This window comes from Saimiri boliviensis, chromosome 13 (assembly GCF_048565385.1).
Source record: "Saimiri boliviensis isolate mSaiBol1 chromosome 13, mSaiBol1.pri, whole genome shotgun sequence".
Classification (NCBI taxonomy): Eukaryota; Metazoa; Chordata; class Mammalia; order Primates; family Cebidae; genus Saimiri; species Saimiri boliviensis.
Window position 1 is genome coordinate 107,893,860 of NC_133461.1, and position 22,540 is coordinate 107,916,399.

The 22,540-nt window shown below is 45.2% G+C and overlaps 1 protein-coding gene across 1 annotated transcript; it reads right to left on the reverse strand.

Annotated features, from left to right (window-relative positions):
* Window positions 1-2,021: 2,021 nt before the first annotated feature.
* On the reverse strand, window positions 2,022-11,024 carry LOC141580923 (putative elongin-A3 member C). Its single transcript, XM_074384259.1, has 4 exons — window positions 10,991-11,024; window positions 7,674-7,752; window positions 6,973-7,186; window positions 2,022-2,906 (listed from the first exon to the last, which is right to left on the reverse strand). Exons 1-4 carry the CDS (start codon window positions 11,022-11,024, stop codon window positions 2,022-2,024), a joined length of 1,212 nt encoding a protein of 403 aa, XP_074240360.1.
* Window positions 11,025-22,540: the final 11,516 nt, after the last annotated feature.

Here is a 22,540-nt window from a genome sequence, read left to right on the forward strand (position 1 = left end):
TGGGGGCAGACGCCATTGTCAGTAGCGTGACAGTGGGCGCATAGGTGAGCTGTGAGGGGCTTGAGCTAGCTCTTCATGTTTTGAGTTGTGTTTGCTTGTATCCTGTTTGTTTTGTGTTTTGGGAGGGGAAACCTTTTCCACAAAGGAAGGCTGTTGCCAGCGGATTTGAGTCCAGGGGACTGGAATGTCTCGGTGGGAGCGGGGAGAAGCTGCAGGGTGATCAGTGGCTACTCCACCTCCAGGAAGAACGTGTGGCTCTTGTGCCACGAGGAGGAGATTTGGCTCTCTCATAAGTTTTGCGGGACACCACAGACCCGCTCTTGTATTGCCGTGAAGAAATAGAGACTGGCCTTGTGTGTCCCTTGCTGGGCGGACGGGGTAGGGGGGGAGGTTCAGGGAGTCTCCCCTGAATTGTATACAGTCCCTGCTTGCATCACATCTTTCTTTCCCCAGAAAAAAGACGTCATCCTCACGGAGCAGCACCCCTGCGGCTGCCTGTCCTGGCTTCCTTCGTGTTCTTCAGCCTTGAAGGCCCCTTCCCTCTTGCACTGGCATCTGCTCTGATGCCTGATTCCAGAAGCTTCCCACCACCTGTTCTACTGCCCCCCACCCCTCCCAGGGGCATAGGAGTTTGATCTCTTTTACTGTCCTTGCTTGGTTCTGCTTTGTGGGATAGGCCTTTCTGTCTGTCTCTTGGCTTCTCACTAACTGTAGGCATCAGGAAATCTCATCAAGGAAATCAGATTTACTCAAGGGTGTGCGTGGGGGAGGGTCGGGAGGTATCAGACACAGGGACCTGCAATTACCCGTCCGTATGATGCCAACCCATGCCCTCAGTTAAAAACTAAAGGTTCAGCAAAGCCGGCCGAAGCTCATGTGATCTGAACCGAAGGATGTTACCCTGGTCATCTCATGGTAATTAGAGACTCTGATTGGTGGCTTTAGATTTCTTGATTCAGAGGCCAATTAGATAAAGTGATGAAGTTTCTGCCATTCTTCCATAGGGGTTCTGGGTGAAAAGATTGGAAACGATTCTCTTTGGTGCTTAGTGAAAGTAGTCTGACTTAACAAAGGTCGCGGTTATCGCCACTGTTTGATGAAATCCCGCAGTTCCTTTTCTTCTTCTTCTTCTTGTTGACTTTTTTCAAGATGGAGTTTCACCGTGATGGCTAGGCTGGTCTTGGACTCCTGACCTCAGGTGATCCACCCACCTCGGCCTCCCAAAGTGCTAGGGTTACAGGCGTGAGCCCTTGCGCCCAGTCCACAGTTCCATTTTTCAAAGAAACAGCGGTTTCCTCTGAGACATGCTCTGTTTCTGTCGCCCAGGCTGGAGTGCAGTAGAATGATCAAGGGTCACTGGAACCTCTGCCTCCCGGGCTCAGGCCATCCTGCCACCTCAGCCCTCCAAGAAGCTGGGGCCCCAGGGGCCGTGCCAGCACACCTGGTTAATTTAGATTCCTCTTCTATAGGTGGGGTTCCGCCCAGGCTTGTCTCCACCTCCTGGGCTCAAGCCACCCACCCTTCTCAGCCTCCCGTAGGAGGATGGCTCACAATTAGAGTTTCATGCCCAGGTTTTGCTAAAAAACAAAACAACAGCAACAACGAAAAACCATTTATGTCGTGGGATTTGTCAGTGTTAACTAATGCCTGGTGAGTTTGTGTCTAAAGAGTAATTATCTAGCTGATGATTTAAAAACCAAAATATAGGGAATTCTACCTCGTTGATGATTTTAACTAGGGCATGATTTAGAGAGCGATCAGTTAATCACCAAAGCGGAATCGATCTGAAAGCGTTCACATCTTCTGAATTCTGAGGTGTCCTCCCAGCAGGGAGGCAGCGGCTGGGTATGGGAGGGAGGCCAAATCCCAGGGCCAGCCGTGGACACCTGCAGAATTCAGAAGCGCAGCTTTGCACCCAGCCAGAGGTTCTGGTGTCCGTTGGGAGCTGCGTTCCTTAAGCCGCATGGACTTGGCATTGGTCCTCCTCCCCTTCGATTCCATCTGTAAGAGGAGTCTTGAGATTATCGTCGTAAGATTGCTCTCTTGTAGTCTCGAATGGCCTTGGCCATCAGCGGGGCCACTTTCTTTGCAGCCTGTTTCCGGATTTTGGCCTCGGGCGTCGGCCGCGCGCTGCTCCAGCTCAGGCAGGCGTAGGCCCGCTTCTCGGGGCGCCTGGGAAGGCCGCTGCCTGCCCCGCCGCCCTCCCTAGAGGGCGGGTGGCTGCTTTCCGTGGGATGCGGATCTGGGTTGATGTTGCCATTTTCGGGGTCGGCAGCTCCTGCAGACTTCTCTTGCCTCCTCGGAGCACCGTTAGGCGGCTCGGCCACCGAGTTGAAAGAGATCATCTTCGTCTGTCGGCCGTTGGGCTCGTTGTCACGTGCAGCCCGGATCTTGGTCGTCACTACACGCAGCCGCTGCTCTCGGGCGTGCCGAAGACGCAGGTACAGCTCCCGCCAAGACTCGTGCTCCTGCGGGTTTTCTCCCTTGAAGTCCCGGAGGCAGTGAATCCTCCATAATCCGTCTGTCTCTCCAATGAGCGCGTGATTGTTTTTCTCTCTGCGATACAGCTGGTCAGGCGTACACCCCTCCAGGACGAGTTCAAAAACCCAAGAGGGGACGCGTCCCGCTCGGCCCAGGACGTCGGGGTTGTCTCTAAGCGCCCGGACGCACTGCTGGCGCAAGGTCAGCCACCGGGGCTGGCGGGCAGGCCTGGAGCCGGAGTACACCTGCATCTTGGCGTTCTTTCTGCGTCCCGGGGAACCGGTTTCTTCCGGGAACGTCGGTGCGGAGAGTGCCGGTTCTGTCTGTGTCTGTGCGGTCACGGACTCAAAGGCGGAGAGCAGATCGTAGTTGGCCTGCATCCAGGGCTCTGAGAGGTCCCACAGCTCTGAGAAGCCGTGGCTTCTCTATTAAAAATATGAAAATTAGCTGGGCATGGTGTGCACGCCTATAGTCCCAGCTACTCAGGGAGCCGAGGCAAGAGAATTGCTTGAACCCAGCCGGCAGATGTTGCAGTGAGCCGAGACGGTGCCATTGCACTGCAGCCTGGCAACAGAGAGAGAGTCCATCTGAAAAAAGAAGAGAAGGGTAGGGGAGGGGAGGGGAGTGAGGGGAGATGGAGCCCTATGTCCATGGCCATATTTTACTTGGCTTTCAAGTTAGAGGAAAGTGAGTTACATTCCAACAAGAACATTTACCTGAACTGTCTGCTTTATACTGCGTTAGAAATAGAAATGGTTGGAGACATCAGACAAAGAAAGCCACTCTTTTGCAACAACGGGAAGGTGAAGCCCCTCTTCAGACTGGCTATGCCGAAAGCCTAGCATGCTTCCAATTCGGGTGGGCAACAGGGATCCTGCTGACCTCTTTGTTGAAGGGGAGAATCTGGGAGAAAGATTCTCTTATCCTTTGTGTCTGCATATTGCACTTTTGCAAGGTAAACTATTAGGAAAGGAGTTCTAAAAGTGAAAAATTTAATGATCAATACTGATCAACTTAATGATCAATTTTGATGTTAGGAAGCCACCTATTTGATTATGACCTCGACCCAGGTAACTCTGAACCATTTGCATATCAACAGTGCTAGTACTTCCCCCAGCGTCTGCGTCTCCCCCAAGCTGGGCCACCTCCTGAAGACAGGACGGCTCCAGCTCTGAAAGAACAAAGAGTTCAAGGCCTCACTTGCTCTCTGCCTCTCAGGCTGAGCCAAATACACAGCTGTCACTTACATCAAAGCAAACTTGTCTTTCAGGGATGTGGAGGAAGATCAGATTCTGGCACTTAGCTTTTTCCTTTTATTTTAGCAGGATCACCAGTGCTACAGCCCCCTGGGGATGGACTCATTTCAACAGCAGCAGAAGCTCACTTCTAGAAGAACTCCCATTTGCACAGGACAGAGAGGAGTGGAAATGAACATATGACACTGATAGGCATCTCCTGGTATGTTTTCATATTCATTTAATTTTCCAGCTGTAAAAGAAATTATGTTCTTAGTCAAGAGAAAAACGGAAGAAACAGAAGAGAATAGAGGGGAAAATATCCAATATTAAGTATTCTTTGTGTGCCAGGCACTGTGCTTGAAATAACTGCTAATGAGATCCATGCAAAGGATCCTAAACAAAGAGCTCCATCTCTCCTCTCCTCCCCTTCCCTCCTCTTCCCTCCCCTTCCCTCCCCTTCCCTCCCCTCTCCTTTCTTGTATTCTGTATAGATCCATATATGTGAATCTTGTGAGTCTTCATAGAACATTCTCCCTGTCCCTCTTTTTCATATATACATAATTTAACAGTTTGTCTGTTTGCACACATATATTGATAATTCCAAGTTGGAGAATTGTTTGCATGGCTCAGCATATGGCTTTCTCATTTAAAAGTGACTTGTGAGCACTTTCCCATGTCATTCACGGCCAGGTGAGGTGGCTCATGCCTGTAATCCCAGCACTTTGGGAGGCCAAGGCGGGCGGATCGTGAGGTCAGGAGTTCGAGACCAGCCTGACCAACATGGTGAAACCCCGTCTCTATTAAAAATACAAAAATTAGCTGGGCATGGTGGTGTGTGCCCATAATCCCAGCTACTCAGGAGGCTGAGACAAGAGAATTGCTTGAATCCAGGAGGCGGAGGTTGCGGTGAGCCAAGACTGCACCAGTGCACTCTAGCCTGGGCAACAGAGCGAGACTCCATCTCAAAGAGAGAAAAAAAAAAAAAAATGGAGTCCTATCATTTATTTAATTCTTCTCATCTTACTATTGAATAATAGGTTAATTTTAATTTTTTTTGCTATTATAAAAATGTCATTATGGTCATTCTGGCATTTGCATCTCTGCTTATTTTCTTGAGGCCAATTCTTACAAATTGGATAGACTAGGTCAAAGAATATGAGTTTTGTAGCCAGTTGCCACGTTCTTTCTCCAAAAGTGTCCACCAAGTTGGAGCCCCTCTGGCAAAACATGACATAGTTAATTTCCTGCTCCTGTATCAATGTTGAGTGTTATTTTAAAAACTGCCTATAGAATAGACAGATGAAGAGAACAGGATCCAGTGGTTGGACGCCACAGAGACAGACACCTCTGCTCTTGGGTGCTGACTGTAGCTCTGACATCAGAGTGCTGCAGTTGGTACCTCCTGTTTGAGCTGGTGCCTTGCTTGGTCATCTGAAAAATTAGGGATGACTACTTACTGCTTAGAACTTTGAGGGCATCCAGTGGTTGATGTGTGACAAGGTCTTAGAATTGAGTCTGGACCCTGACAAAACACTCAGTAAAAGTGAGTTACTTTGGTAGCAGTCAGGCATGTACTTCTAGGGGCAGGTTTCCAAATGGATTGTGCTGTGTTGGTCACTAAGTTCTGAAGAGTATATGTTTGGTGTAGTGTTTCTAGAGTGTAAATGTTCTTTGCAATTTCTCCTCCTCCTCCTCCTCCTTCTTTTTTTTTCCTTTTCGAGATGGGAGTCTTGCTCTGTCACCAGGCTGGAGTGCAGTGACACCATCTCAGCTCACTGCAACCTCTGCCTTTCTGGTTCAAACGATTCTCCTGCCTTAGCCTCCTGAGTAGTGGGGAATACAGGTGTGCGCCACCATACCCAGCTAATTTTTGTATTTTTTAGTAGAGATGGGGTTTCACTATGTTGGCCAGGATGGTCTCGATCTCTTGACCTCACGATCTGCCCACCTCAGCCTTCCAAAGTGCTAGGATTACAGGCATGAGCCACCGCACCTGTCCCTTGGTTTTGCAATTTCTCTTTATCATCTTGAACGAGCCCACTCTTCCTTCCCTCCTTCCTTACTTCCCTCCCTCCTTCCTTCTTTCTTTTACAGGTAGATAGGAATTAGTGGGTCGGGGGAGAGGGCTCTCCCCCAACCCACCAGGAATATCAGGTGATGATTTCACAGTTATCACACTGCCTCTCTAAAAATGCTAATTTGGCAGCCCACACAGAGCCCCAGGGAGAGGCCATTTCCTGATGATCCGAAGCTATAACATTAAAGTGTTAATTGAATGCAGATGCCAGGGAGAAGAAACTTCCTAGGTATGAGCAGTAAGAGATAAAATGGAGAAATATGACCTTCCGGGTACACTGCACTGGAAAAAGGGAAGAAAGCCTCAGACAGGCATATGCGCAACGTCCTAAACACACTGCACAAGCTCAGTTCTCAAGGATGAGGAGGGCGCTGCCACCCTCCTGGGAGATTCTTGGAAAACAGAGGAGCCTGTAAAGTCCGAGGATCAGGGTGAAAGACTCTTATTCCGCTTTTCTCTTTGACCTTCAGGCACCTGCTTGGATCTCTTCCAACAGGTCTTTCCTTTCTTTCCAATTTTAAGGCCAATTTTTTCCTGAGACACAATTTTACTCTGCTCCCCAGGCTGGAGTGCAATGGCACGATCTTGGCTCACTGCAACCTCTGTCTCCCGCCTCAGCCTCCCAAGTTGCTGGAATTACAGGCATGTGCTGCAATGTCCGGCTAAATTTTGTATTTTTAGTAGAGACGGGGCTTCACCATGTTGGCCAGGCTTGTCTTGAGCTCTTGACCCAAGTGATCCACCTGCCTCCGCATCCCAAGTGCTGGGATTACAGGCCTGAGCCACCATGCCTGGCCCTCTGGTGCACGTTTCTTATATGTGCTCTGTGTCCTTCTTTTCTGTTTTCACCTTTATTTTGTGCTCCATAAAATCCTCTTTTCTTTGATTTAAATAATCATGCCATTCTTTTTTTTTTTTTTTATGGAGATGCAGTCTCACACCATCCCCAGGCTGGAGGGCAATGGCAGGATCTCAGCTCACTGCAACCTCCGCTTCCCGGGTTCAAGTGTTTCTTCGGCTTCCCCAACCTTTAGAGCCCAGGTCAGAGTCTATTTCCTTCTGTAACTCACCCTGGACTTTTCCAGCTAGAATTCCAGCTCATCTAGTTATTGGGCATGTGCTTTGTGGTGAGCAGTGACATTACTTTTCTTGAATGTTTAAACTCTTATTTTTCACCTCCTGGCTGGCACTGAGCAATGGCTCCCTTGCACTGTGGTTCTTGATGTTCATAACCCTTTTCTCCTGTGAAACACGAAGTTCTTTGCAGCCAGTGTCCAGGACTTGTCTGTTTCTGCCTCTCTTGTGAGCCACTGCCCCTGGTCCCTGAAGAAACTGAGGCTTATGGAGATGACGTAACCTGTTTAGCTTGTAGACGGCCTTCAGGCTTCGGCTAGACAGAAACACGGGGATCGAAAGTACACGTTGCTCTTGAGAGGAACCTACCTCTTCCCTCCAGCAAGGAGGCTCCTTTAGAGCCGGTGCCAGGGCATAAAGCATTTTCCATATTCCTTCAACTCCCAGTAGTCTAGAAAATAAAGGTACTTTTCTACTTTCCACCATTGTGATAAAATGTATTCAAATAAGGTATTAAAGGAAGCTTAATAATGACATGAAAAATGAATGCCAGGTGGAATTCCCACAGTGTCCCTCCTGGGTATTTTTCAGTTTACTTATAGAAGCTGGAAGCCCTCTTACAGCATCTGAGTTCCTAGCTGGCACCTGTAACTCCCCGACCCAGGCAGATAACACTAACGCTGGTGCATTGTTGCTGTGAGGATTGGTACCCCTTGGTAACTCACCAATGTGGTCTGAGTACCCCTTGGTAACTCACTGGGGCTCTCTAGTACGCGGCTGGCAGGCTTTTCCGCACCTGTTACTTGCAGACAAGAAGCAGCTGAGCTGTGAGGCCCGTGGGGTTGTGGAACCAGGGGAGGGAGAGAGAGCTACATGTGGGAACTGGCAAATAGGAGGTGTTCTGGAAGATTCATGGAAAAAGGGTTACACAAACCCATGGCTGGACTTGGATGTATTCTTTGCGCACATCATTTATTTGAGTACATTTGATTCACATATGGATTCTTAGAGGGGACGACGCTGGTGCCCTCCCCTGACTACAGGGGTGGATTTTTTGTGTGTGCGTGTCCTTGGGTGTGAGTTTTGCTCCAGCAGCAGCATTATTCCTGTGGGCTGTGGGCATTAGCTTTGTCTGTGTGTGCAGAGATGTGGAAGGAACCCTGGCTGAGTCTTAACCAATACCAGACAGGTGGGTCAGTAGGAAACCCACAGGTGAGAGAGTACAAATTCCAGCACCTTTGCCTTGGCTTCAGACAGTTCTGAGACGTTCTTACTCCTGTGGACCCAGGTTCAAGTTGCCCTCGGAGGGCTCTGCTGAGATCACACCTGTGCTGGGTGGTGGCCTCCCTGTCCTGCTCCCTTGCCAGCCAATTGCTTTCTTCTAGAAGTGTGTCTCTATTTCAGGCTCTGCTTCTGGGGACCTCAACCTGAGACAGATCTAGTACTAATAAATAAATAGAGGACTCTTCCTCACAAGGGATTATGCAGCCATTAAAAGTGATGATTTACAGGCTGGGTATAGTGGCTTATACCTGTGATCCTAGCACTTCGGGAGGCCAAGGCGAGACGATCACCTGAAGTCAGGAGTTTGAGACTAACCTGACCAATATGGTGAAACCTCATCTCTAGTAAAAATAAAAAAATTAGCCGGGCGTGGTGGCACGTCCCTGTAGTCCCAGCAACTTGAGACAGGAGAACTGCTTGAATTTGGAAGGCGGAGGTTGCAGTGAGCTGAGATCACACACTGCACTGGGCGACAGAGTGGGACGAAACAAAAAAAAAGTGATGATTTAAAAGTACAATTGTGAATCACAAAGAAGTTTCCATTTATGGTTAGGTAGAAGACACAGTTGACCAAAATGTCTATGGTTTTTTTTCTTCTTTTTTTTTTTTGAGACAGTCTCTCTGTTGCCAGGCACCAGGCTGGAGTGCAGTGGCGCGATCTCGGCTCACTGCAACCTCTGCCTCCTGGGTTCAAGCAATTCTCCTGCCTCAGCCTCCCGAGTACCTGTGACTATAGATGCGTGCCACCACACCCAGCTAATTTTTGTATTTTTTAGTAGAGACAGGGTTTCACCATGTTGGCCAGGATGGTCTCAATCTCCTGACCTTGTGATCCGCCCACCTCAGCCTCCCAAAGTGCTGGGATTATAGGCGTGAGCCACCGCGCCCGGCCTATGGTTTTTAATTTTTGTGAGAAAGCATGGATAAATCTCAAAATCTATAATAATAAATATTTTCAGGATATAGAGTAATTTTAATTTTTTTCTATTTGTTTTCTTGAATTTGAAATTGTTTATATTAAAAATAACAGCTAACATTTATTGAATGCTTACCATGTGCAAAGTTCTGTGATAAGCACTCTGCTTACATTGTCAACTTTAAAACAGCCCTAGGAGGCAGACCTGATGATAATTGGATGGATAATATTTGCATGGATAATATGCATGGATTAGGCAACAAAGGCACAGAGAAGTTAGGTAACTGACCTCAGGTCACACAGCTCCTAAGCAACGGAACTGAGATTCAAGCTAGTCTGACCTCAGTGCCTATCCTCTGCACCACTGCAATCTGCCTCCCAAAGAAGCATCCATGCCATCACATTTTAAAAGTTTAAAGTTAAAAAGAATCTCCAGGCCGGGCGCGGTGGCTCAAGCCTGTAATCCCAGCACTTTGGGAGGCCGAGGCGGGTGGATCACGAGGTCAAGAGATCGAGACCACCCTGGTCAACATGGTGAAACCCCGTCTCTACTAAAAATACAAAACATTAGCTGGGCATGGTGGCGCGTGCCTGTAATCCCAGCTACTCAGGAGGCTGAGGCAGGAGAATTGCCTGAACCCAGGAGGCGGAGGTTGCGGTGAACCGAGATCGCGCCATTGCACTCCAGCCTGGGTAACAAGAGCGAAACTCCGTCTCAAAAAAAAAAAAAAAAAAAAAAAGAATCTCCAGTTGACCCATGTCCATAGCAGCATTATTGACAATAGCTGAAAGTTGAAAACAACACAGACAACCATGGAGGGAGGAATGGAGAAGCGAACTGTGGCAAAAACGTGCCCTGGAATATTAGTCGCCTTAATAAGAGTGGAATTCTGACACATGCTGGAACACGGGTGAAACTAGAGGACAACCGGCTAAGTGAAATAAGCCAGCCTTTTGAAAAGCACAGACATTGTGTGACTCCACTTGTAGGAGGTCTCTAGAGACGTCAAAGCCATAGAGGCGGAAAGTAGGATGGGGATTGCCAGGGGATCAGGGACGGGAGATGGAGAGTTTGTGTTCCGTGAGTGCAGAGTTTCAGTTCTGCAGAAGAAAGAGGTGTGGAGGTGGATGCTGGAGATGGTTGCAGCTGTGTGAGTGTCCCCACTGCCACTGAACTATGCACTTAAACATGGTTAACATTGTGTGTTTCATGTTACCTGGTTATGAATATTTTACCCCAGTGAAAAAAACTGATTAAAAATAGAGACTCGGGCAGGGTGCGGTGGCTCACCCTGTCATCCCAGCACTTTAGGAGACCAAGGCGGATGGATCATGAGGTCAAGAGATGGAGACCATCTGGCTAACACCATGAAACCCTGTTTCTACTAAAAATGCAAAATTTTAGCCAGGCGTGGTGGTGTGCACCTGTAGTCCCAGCTACTCGGGAGGCTGAAGCAGGAGAATCACTTGAACCCTGGAGATTGCATCCCTGCACTCCAGCCTGGGTGACCGAGTGAGACTCCATCTCAAAAAAAAACAACAAAAAGAAATAGAGATTCTGGGACAGCATGGCGACAGAGTTTCTTTGCATGACCCAACTTTCATGATCTGCATTGATTTCATTAGCTATATTTTTATCAAGCTTTCAGACCTTCTCCTAGGCCCATCTGTGCACTTCCTTGCAAAATCAGCTTTTGCAAAAACCTTGCTAAGTCAGTTTAACAAGAACCTGCCACCATCAGTATCTGATCAGCCTTCGTGGTGTTGGATGGGGTTCCCCATCCTCCGCCATGCCACTGATGATGTCTCATCACCCTGGCCTGCCTTCAACATGGATCCTGTTAGGCTGGTTTAGACAGCGTCACCATGACCTCCCATGTTTCCTCTTAGTCACTGTCCACCCGCTGATGTCGCCCTCACCTTGCACCGTGGCTATGCATTCCCACTTGCTCATGCTGTATTCTGAATTGAACCCAGTCTCTCTCCCCGAATGCAAAATCCTATCGCCATGATCTCCAGAATAAACCCTTCCTTCCTTGTTTTAACAAGTATTATTGAATATTTTACTTCTTTAATAATGAGTGGCTGGGCACGGTGGCTCCCACCTACAATCCCAGCACTTTGGGAGGCCGAGGCGGACAGATCATGAGATCATGAGACTGAGACCATCCAGGCCAACATGGTGAAACCCCATCTCTATTGAAATACAAAACATTAGCCAGGAATGATGGCACATGCCTGTAATCCTAGCTACTTGGGAGGCTGAGGCAGGGGAATCGCTTGAACCCGGGAGGTGGAGGTTGCAGTGAGCCAAGATTTTGCCATTGTACTCCAGTTTGGCAACAGAGCAAGACTCTGTCTCAAAAAAAAAAAAAAAAAAAAAAAAAAAAAAGCAGCAGGAGGCTTTCTGATCACCTTCAGTCTCTACAGGGAAACCCTTAGCATGTCACAGTTCCGTAGTGATGTCCACTCTGTCCAGGAGAACCTGTCACATGCCTTGTCCCGTTCGCACATTGCCCTATGGACAGGGACGGCTGGGAGATAAGAGCAAGGATGTCAGCGACTGGTGATCCGTGTGCCACTGAGACCTTTAGCAAGTCAATGAGGAAAGTTCGGTGTTGCTTCTGGAAGCAGAGCTTTCTGAATCAGATCAATCTGCTCCAGTGTTTTCCCTGAAGAATCCCATCTATGAGCTTCTTTTTAGTGTCCTGTGGATTATTGCTGTTATTCTCAAACATTTAATCGAAGGTAAGGGGATGAATGTGGCAGTAAAATTTGAGTATAAAAAGGATGGCTTCAGAATGAATGGTTTTAAATATGTATGCGCTAAAGTTTATATGGTTACATTTTTTACTACTGACTTGTTAGCTGTGTCTTTTGGCTGTTTTTATTTAAAAGCATAAGTAAGTGAAACCTTTACTTTATAAGTCTGATAGTTCTGTGGCCAGATGGTACCAGTTCACTCCCAGCTCGACTGATAGAGCCTGACCATAGTCCATGCTGACAAGTAAGATGAAAGATTCTCTTGTGTGGCATGAAACTGTTGAATATCTCAAATCATCTTCCTCTGGAAGAAGAACTGCTGCTGGTAAATGTGATACTCAGCAACCATAGAATAGATTTTTCCTTATAGTGAATGTTTAACCTAATTTCCCATTGGTCTTATGCTTCTGGTGTTATTTTATAGTTCCTAAATGTAAAATCATCCTCAGAACCTACATTATCATATAAAGCTAGGTGTAGGAAGCCAAAACAATGAAAAACAACGACTTAGAAATGCAAAGACTGAATGGGGCCAAGCTGGCTTTATTATCTTTGTATGTACTCAGCTTGCCAATTTTTTTTTCCCCTGGGATTCTTTTAATGATAGCGTATAGGATTTTGATAGCATACAGATCATGCCAATTTGGTTGACAAATTCTAGGAACAGAATGATCCTAAATATACTTTTGGGGCACATGATTGGAATCATTATGCAGCTCTGTGGACAGCTGTGGGAAGGGAAGATACTTTGATGTCAAGGCTAAGACGATGTCCTTTTTGTGAAAAGTACTGAGAAGACAAACTCGTCACTGTTCATAGTGATGAATTAGCATATGTTGGACACGGCGACTGTATTTTCTGAACTGCAATTTAGAATTCATGTGGTTCATCTGAATAATTTGGATACGTGGTCATGAGTCCTAGCATAGCAGCTGTTTTATCTCTCTAATTCTTATTCCTAAGCTTTCTGTCTTAGTCCATTTGTATTGCTATAAAGGAATACCTGATGCCGAGCCATTTAATAAGAGAAGAGAATTATTTGGCTCATAATTCTTGAGGCTGTATGAGAAGTGTGGTGCCAACCTCTGCTTCTGGTGAGGGTTCAGGCTGCTTCCACTCATGGCGGAAGGGGAAGGGGAGCTGATATGTGCAGAGGCCACATGACGAGAGGAGGCAGGACAGAGAAAGGAGAAGTGTCAGGCTCATCGATAATCAGTTCTCAGGGGAGCTGAGTGAGAACCCATTCACTATTGGGAGAATGCACTCGGCCATGAATGAGTGATCCATCTCCATTATCCAAACACCTCCCACCAGGCCCCACCTCCACCACTGGGTATAAATTTCAGCATGGGACTTGGTGGGGCCAAACAAACCACGTCTAACCCATAGTACCTCCCTTTTGTCCGTATTGCTTGGGAACTTGAGAATTTGCATTTTCCAGTAATTATGGGACACATTAAAGTTACGATGGATGTTTCGTTCATGGCCTCATGTAGTGACAGAGAGAAGACATACAGGGAATGTTCCAGACTGCATCTGCCAACTCTGGCTGATCACTTCCTAGATGCTTCAGAAGGGCCCATTCCCTTGTGTTAGGTACATTTGGAAACTGCTTGCCCCCAGGGCCAAAGGAAGACTTTTTTTTATTTTTTTGAGATGGAATCTCACTCTGTTGCCCAGGCTGCAGTGCAGTGGTGCCATCTCAGCTCGCTACAACCTCTGCCTCCTGGGTTTAAGTGATTCTACTGCCTCAGCCTCCCAAGTAGCTAGGAATACAGGTGCCCACCATCACGCCTGGCTAATTTTTGTATTTTTAGTAGAGACAGTGTTTCACCATGTTGATCAGGCTGGTGTTGAACTCCTGACCATAGGAGATCTTCCTGTCTCAGCCTCTCAAAGTGCTGGGATTACAGGTTTGAGCCACTGTGCCTGGGCCAAAGGAAGACTTTTGAGAAAGGATGAGAAAAATGGGTATGTGTCTTATGTGTAGTTATAACCTAAATACTTTATATATAACTGCAACTTTGATTTCCCTATGCTCTACCAGATTGTGAGTATAAAGAAGATTTTATTGTTTTTATTGAATCGTTGGTATCATTTGCTGACCTACAGGAACAACAGGAAGAGTTCTCAGGGTTGTCTCACAGAAAACCAAATTGGCTCAAATTCTTCTCCATTCCTTTAGAGGAATGCCCTGCAGTTCTTCTGGGATAGCTGGTTTGGCCTTCCTAATTTTACATGTGCTCTGAGAAAATGCTGCATCCTTGTGAGAGCTTGTCATTATTATGTAGTCTGGTTCCTGGCCAATTCTAGGGGGTGTCTTAGTCTGTTTTCTGTTGCAATAATTGAGTATCTGAGACTGAGTGATTTGTAAAGAAAACATGTATTTCTTAGAGTTCTGAAAGCTGAGAAGTCCCAGGTAGAGGAGCTGTTTCTGGTGAGGGCCTGCTTGCTGGTGGGGACTCTCTGCCGAGCCTCGAGGCTATGCCGGGCATCACGTGATGGGGGGATCATGAGAGAGAGAAAAACTGCCTTTATCACAGCTCCACTCCCATGATAGTCTGTTAATTCATTAACCCATTAATCTACTAAACCATGAATGGATGAATCCATTTATGATGGCAGAGACCCCTTGACCCAATTATCTCCTGAAAACCCTACTAATACTGTTACATTCGGGGATTAAGTTTCTTCGTGAGTTTCAAAGGGGACAGACTTCAAACCATAGCAGGTGGGACTGTGTCTGTGGGGCTAGTGTCTCTTCCAGCACGGAAGTGGGCTGCTGAACTGATCCAATCTTGTTTTCCAGTTTCCTATTTTGCTTTCATCTTTCCCTTATGTCCTCAGTGTGTAAAACCTCTACCTTCAGCAGAAACAAAGGCCCCCATAAATCTTAATTCATGCGTATTGATTCCTAGGAAAATGATTCCTAGGAAAATACTGTTTTCATACAACGATCTTTGTTTATATTCTCTTGCTTGAGTTTCAAAACCCTGTAAAATATTATTGCTTCCAATTTAGCAGCGGGGCAAAGTTTGTTCAGAAGTGGCAAATGACTTAGTGAAGGCCAAACAACTAAGAAAGCAGAGATCAAAGCTTCACCCAAGTTATTTTGATTCCAAGTCAGTGCTGTGGTGGCCAGAATCGGACCCCTGAGCCAGGTTGGGCTGCGTTTTGAGTGACTCAGGCCTCATGGAATTCTCCAGCCACATAGACAGATGCTACCTCTTTCATTTTTGGTAGCTGACAGTAATTCTGGAAGAGACAGCTGGTACTAAACAGAAACAAATCCATCTTTATACTCTATATCTTAATAAAGATATTATATAAATATGCAAAAATACATAATGTGATAATCTTTTTTTTTTTTTTTTTTTTTTTTTTTTTTTTTTTTTGAGACAGACTCTCGCTCCATTGCCAGGCGCCAGGCTGGAGTGCAATGGCGTGATCTTGGCTCACTGCAACCTCCACCTCCCAGGTTCAAGCAATTCTCCTGCCTCAGCCTCCTGAGGAGCTGGGACTGCAGGTGCGTGCCACCACGCCCAGCTAATTTTTGTATTTTTAGTAGAGACGGGGTTTCACCATGTTGGCCAGGATGGTCTCGATCTTCTGACCTCGTGATCCGCCTGCCTGGGCCTCCCAAAGTGCTGGGATTACAGGCGTGAGCCACCGTGCCTGGCCATAATGTGATAATCTTAATATAACTGAAAGAGGGGCTTTGGAACCTAATTGTGCAGCATAAACGATTTCTGAAGTAGTTCTAAACCCAACTGTCAGCAGCTTTTCACTTTTCTTTCTGCTTGTATTCAGTTCCATGGGAATGAGATGGAATGGGAGGAGGATGGTTCCTCCTGTTTCTGATTAGAGAATGTGTCCTTGTTAAAGGAGCACTGATCTTTCAGGTTGTTTGTTTAACCTGCACCAAAATTGAGGACTCTCTCTCTCTGGACTTATAATTGATATTCGAGTCAGGAAATGTATCACATGCTGTGATTGTGCAAGATCTGAAAAAAAAGATTAAGAACAAGAAACAGAAAGGAAATAAGACAGTTTCTGTCATCTGATCTAATAAACTAACAGCAGCTAGTAGCCAAAGCAAAGAATAATCAGGCAGGCGTATCTGTTAAAAGAGCCCCAAAGTAGGCAGAAAGGAAAATATTTTCATGGCAGACTTGACTAGGAAGTAATAATGGATCTCATTTCTTTCCAGGAAGTAATTATGGATCTCGTTTCTTTCTAGGAAGTGATTATGGATCTCATTTCTTTCCAGGAAGTGATTATGGATCTCGTTTCTTTCCAGGAAGTGATTATGGATCTCGTTTCTTTCCTGGAAGTAATTATGGATCTCATTTCTTTCCAGGAAGTGATTATGGATCTCGTTTCTTTCCAAGAATAATGTAGCAGCATCCTATGGAATCAGGATGGTTTACAGGCTTGTCGGAAATACCAAGGTGTACCCACAACTAAGATATAAGCTCATTTTAATTTGACAAGCCATCCTCTGCTTTCACCTTCATTTCCTTGAAATAAATCACCAGATAGTGTCTTTGATATATGAAGAGAAGAAATTAAAGTTCTTTTGGCAGTCGATGATACACAGGCAATATATCTCTAGTAAACACTCAAGTCTCTTCTCAATCATCTACTGCATTCAGTAGGCAGGCACAGTGCTGGAAAGATAATATGAATAACTAGATGTTTTCATTCTGATTAGCAAAACTGGGCAAAACAGTGAAGATGTACCTGTCTTGGATATTTATGATGCTGTGACATACCGGGAAATGTATTACGCTGGAATTCTGTGGCGTACGCTAGTGTCTGCCTGGATTTTGCATGGAGTACCTGACATCGTGTAAACAGATGCATGTGTTCATGTCGTGATGCTTGGATTCTACAGGAGAGGGACCAGTGCTCCATTTCTTTTCAGGATACGTGAACGTGTCCTAGATAAAACCTGGGAAACCATGCCTGGGGGATGTGGCTTCATTTTACATGGGCCGTGTGAGCAGAAAGAACTGAATTGGCTAATGGTGGGCACAGAGTGGCTGTTGGTTCAGCAACTTTGGCATCCTACCTCCTTGCATACATAATGAGGCCCAGACTTCTGTTTTTTTCAGGGACTCATTCAGGCATTCAGCAAGTGAGGTTTCAGTGAGTTGAAACCTCTTCCTTCAACAGACATTTCTACAAATTGTTTTCCTGATACCACCACTTTGTAAGGTTTTTCTAACCCAATAGATGACTTAACTGCCTGTTGGGCTTCTATGTCTCCCCTGAATTACTTTGTATCCTCTTGCTTTCATTTAAGGCAGAGTTTGGGTCACCTTTATGTAGGAGTGGACGGTCAGGCCAAACTCTACTTTTCTTGCTTTTCTCCTACCTTGTTATCAATGAATTCACCCTCTGGTGCTCCAAGAGACTAAATTGATACTGCAAGCTTCCCCGCCTAGAGATTAACTGAACTTGAATCCACTTCCTATTTCTTTTTTTCTTTTCTTTTTTTTTTTGAGATGGAGTCTTGCTCTGTTGCCCAGGCTGGAGTGCAGTGGTGCGATCTTGGCTCACCATGATCTCCACCTCCTAGGTTCAAGCAATTCTCGTGCCTCGGCCTCCCGAGTATTTTGTATTTTTAGTAGAGATGGGGTTTCACTTTGTTGACCAGGCTGGTCTTGAACTCCTGACTTCATAATCCACTTGCACTGGCCTCCCAAAGTGCTGGGATTACAGGTGTGAGCCACCATGCCTGGCCTCCACTTCCTATTTCTGAACAAGACAGGTGCTATCATCACAGTGCCACGGAGTAGGTTAGCTTCAAAATGCTTGTTGAAACTTCTTTCCTTTTTGCTTTTGGCTTTGTAATATACTAATACTTTAAAGCTCTTTGTTTCCCTCCGTTCTTATCAGCCACTTCCTTGCGTTGCTATCCCTCTAATTATGTGCTTTCTTAGAAGTGTCAGGGGCTAATCTTGAGACACACCAGGCATGGAGACCAAGCTGTGAAATTCCAGAGGTCACCTTAAGGCTGTTAGCGTACAACCTGGCCACGGTTGAGAGGATGCCAGCCTACACTCCAAGTGAGCTGTGACTCAAGAAGGCCGCTGTACCAAGACACACAGACCTTGGACCCAGCGCCATCCCACAGGCCATTCATTTCAAGTTCCCCTTTGTCAACCCCTCTCCTCAGCCTAATGTTCGGAATGGCCTTTTAAGGGCATGAGCCTGGCCATTCTCCGCTGCCAGCATTGGAATAAAATTGCTTCCTTCCTTCCTCACTTCTTGAGTTTTTGACCTCGGAGTAGCCGGACTTGCCGCTGTACTTGCGTTTGGTTATGACAGGAAACTACCCTAAGTGACACTGCAAAGCGGCCCAGTTTTAAAGCCATGTTATACTCCGCCTCCTGGGTTCAAGTGATTATCCTGCCTCAGCCTCCCAAGCAGCTGGAATTACAGGCACCCACCACCACGCCTGGCTTATTTTTTTGTATTTTTAGTAGAAACAGGGTTTCATTATGTTGACCAGGCTGCTTTTGAACTCTTGACTTCATGATCTGCCCACCTCAGGCTCCCAAAGTGCTAGGATTACAGGCATGAGCCACCATGACCAGCTGATGTATACTTCTTAATTATTGCTACACAGATCCTGTTGATGAAGTAACCGACTTTTTCTTTGGCTTCCATATGTCCTTCATGTTTATGACATCAGAGATACCTTCTGAATTGCGTTTTTCTGTTGCATATGATCAGCATCTGAATGGCAGAATTAAAATAATCACACATAAGGAGGTAGATATGAATCCATTGGTTACCCCTGGGGAGTGGGGATCGAAGGCGGTGGAGAGTTTTATTTTCTGTTTCATACACTTCTGTATTGTTCATTTCCTTTTTGCTACAAGCCGACGTCTCATTTCCAATGACAAATAAAGAAAATGTTTTCACAAGGCAGACGCGTAGTTGCAAAGACGGTTAAGTTGATAAATCCAGATCAGTTACGCATATCGAGTGCCAGTCTCTTTTGAGCCATACTTTAATTGAGTCAGTCTAATTCTGAGTTTCCACTTGCTTTCTGAGAGCCCTCATTCTTCTAAAAGGATGGCTGTGAGATCGACAGGGAATTACTTCTCTGAGTACCGAACTTCAGGGAGTGGAAAAGAGCCATTTTTTATCTGAATGTATTTGTTATACATTTTCAGAAATGAATCAAAAAATGCTGAATATGTAATTTTTTTTTTTTTTTTTTGCTAGTGTTTGAGTGATTGTTAAATAACAATCCACTTGAAAATTTAACATTTGCTGTTGGTGCTGAATATTTATGCACGTCTGCAGCGCTGTCTATTATGCCCGATAAAAGACGTATACATGAGGAGATGTAAGGGTATGCCACTGTTGGGGTGACCTTAAACTTGAAAGAAGAACAAAACGAAAAAATGAAACCAACGGACTAATTAATGAGAGACTGTAAGCCAGTCTGCGTGCAAATCATCTTCCCCATATTTTGGTCAAAATGCTTTTAGGAAAACCTCCATGGGAGGAAGAGGAATGTAAGTCATTAAGAGGCAATGAATGTTCTGGAAAATGTTTTATTCAATGAGTACATTAATTAGACTCTGTTGGTTAGGTGATAGAAACCAGTCGACCCTGCTGAGATCACGTGCTTATTCTTGCTAGGGAAATGAACTTCCTACTCATTGACTGACCAGGTTGCAACCTGTGACCATGATGGTGCGGGACGGGCCTGATAATGAATAACCCCGTGAGGATGAGATGGAGTGGAGGAGGGGTTGTTCTCAAAAATGTCACTGGATGGACAAACCACAGTCCCCACAGCGAAGGGCCACTTGCCGAGGCTCTGGTAAATTTATCAGCACCTAGGAAGACTGCCTAGAGGGAATTACATTTAGGCATTGGATAATTAGGTGGATATATATTCTTCTAATTTCCAGTCTAGTGAAGCACTTGCAAAAAAAATCACTTAGTCATAAATGACCTAGCAAACCAAGAAAAAATATTGCTCAAATCACATCCTGTGACAGATTTGTTAGAAATGCATAGAGGCCAGGCATGGTGGCTAATGCTTGTAATCCTAGCACTTTGGGAGGCCGAGGCAGGCGGATCATGAAGTCAGGAGATTCAGAGTATCCTGGTTAACATGGTGAAACCCTGTCTCTACTAAAAATACTAAAAATTAGGCGGGCATGGTGGCATGCACCTGTAGTCCCAGCTACTCAGAAGGCTGAGGCAGGAGAATCGTTTGAACCCGGGAGGCGGAGGTTGCCGTGAGCTGAGATGGCGGCACTGCACTCTGGTCTGGGTGACAGAGAGAGACTCTTGTCTCAACAAAAAGAAATGCGTAAAGTACATTTGGGACATCTTGACAATCATTGCCTCAAAAATGTTTTTGACTTCTCCGAGTCAGTGAAATCTCCCTTATCTAAGCTAACTTATTTCATTGCAGGTAAAAATTTGGGTCTGTCATGAAATAATTAATTATAATTAGGATGATGATGATCAATGCACACCCTTTACAAAATAATAGCTATTTTCCAGGAAACTGTGAAGCTTATCACATACGTTTTCTTACATAATTTCTTTTTCTTTCTTTCTTTCTTTTTTTTTTTTTCTTTTTCTTTTTTTTTTTTTTTGAGACAGACTCTCTTGTTGCCCAGGCTAGAGTACAATGGCTCGACCTCAGCTCACTGCAACCTCTACCTCCTAGGCTCAAGCGATTCTCCTGCTTCAGCCCCCCAAGTAGCTGGGATTACAGGCATGCATCACCACGCCCAGCTAATTTTTATATCTTCAGTAGAGATGGGGTTTCACCATGGTGGCCAGGCTGGTCTGGAACTCCTGATCTCAGGTGATCCCCTACCTCAGCCTCGCAAAGTGCTGGGATTATAGGCGTGAGCCACTGCTCTTGGCTTGCATTTTCTTACATAATTTCTACAAAAATGCTATAAGTTTTAAAATCCTCGCTTTTATAGACAGGTTTGAATAAAGCACATTCATCACGTTGGATCATGAATTGGGGTTCAAACCAGATTTGCCTGTTTCTGCAGCCTGTTCTCTCACCTGCTCTACTATATTGACCCCGTGTGAATGAGGCTGCAGCAATTATTCACAGACCTGAGCATGGAGGTAGGATGGAGAGTGGCTCTTTTTGGAGAGGGAGATGATTTGACCTCTTAGATGATGTAGGGGTTCATTTTTCCACTAAATCATTCACTTAGTTATCTTCATTCAGATTATTTGTATTCATTAAAATTTTCGTCTAGCAAGGCAACTACTTTTAATTTCCATTATGTAAAATAAACGTTTTTTTTTTTTTTTCAAGACAGAGTCTCACTCTGTCACCCAGGCTGGAGTGCAGTGGCACGATATCAGTTCACTGCAGCCTCCACTTTCCGGGTTCAAGCAATTTTCCTGTCTCAGCCTCCCTAGTAGCTGTGATTACAGGGGTACACTGCCATGCCTGGCTATTGTTTTTTTTTTTTTTTTTTTTTGTATTTTTAGTGGAGACGAGGTTTCATCATGTTGTCCAGGATGGTCTTGATCTCCTGCTCTTGTGGTCCGCCGACCTTGGCCTCCCAAAGTGCTGGGATTACAGGGGTGAGCCACTGCGCCCTGCCTGTAAACATAATTTTTATTAAGTGGGTTGTATCCTGAATGAAACCCGGTATCTTTTGCTGTTAATTGCTCCATTGAAGTTTTGGGAGGGTAAAACAATAACAGGGCATTTGTATAGTGCTTCGTAATTAGTTGAGCGTTTTCCTATTCATTGCCTGCAATGTAACAAGGCAGATATGGGTACCTCTATTTCGGTGTTGAGAAAACAAATTTAGAGAGTTGTGTGACTTTTTCTAAATCTTCAGACTCCGTATCTTACGCTGTATTCCTTACAGTTCTTTAAAAAGCAATTGAATGGTGGTGGTAGAAAGGTGGGCAGAGTTGTACTATAATCAAATAGAGATGAGCATTAACATTGGAAGTAAACTGTCAAGTGCCAGAAGTATCATGAGGTCATTGAAAACTATTAATAATTTTATAGGACAGTGGTTCTCACCCGACCTTTTTAGGTGTAGAATGGGTGTCACCACCACTGCCTGCAGCACATTTGTGTTGATGGTTGCTTCTTTTTCTCTTTTCTGCTGTTAATGTGGGGAATATCATTGATCAGTTTTCTAATTTTACCTCAATCTTGCATTCCTGGAATAAACCGAACTTCATGGTTATATATTCTTATATGTTGCTAGATTTGATTCACTATTATTCTATGTATTGTTTTGCACCTGTGTTTATGAGGATTGCTGTATTTTTTTTTTTTTTTTAATAGCAACGCGCTTATTGGGTTTTAGTATCCAGGCTGTGTTGCTGTTTTGCTGCTATCAAAAGAGTTGTCATTTCAACCTTTTCCTTTTAAAAAAATGTTCTGTAAGATTTCATGTAAGATTGATGTTATTTTTCCCTTAAATAGCAGGAAGAATACACTAGTGAAGTCATCTGGGCCTGCAGTCTTCTTTTAAATCATGAATTAAATTCTTTAAGTGCATATATTAGTAACAGCCCTCAACTTTTCTATTTCTTCTTGTGTCAATTTTGCTAATTTGTGTTTTTCCAGTCGTGTTTTTGTTACGGTTCTCCAAAGAGATAGAACTGATGGGAGATGTGTATATGCACACATATGTGTACACATTTACACGCACGCATGCAGAA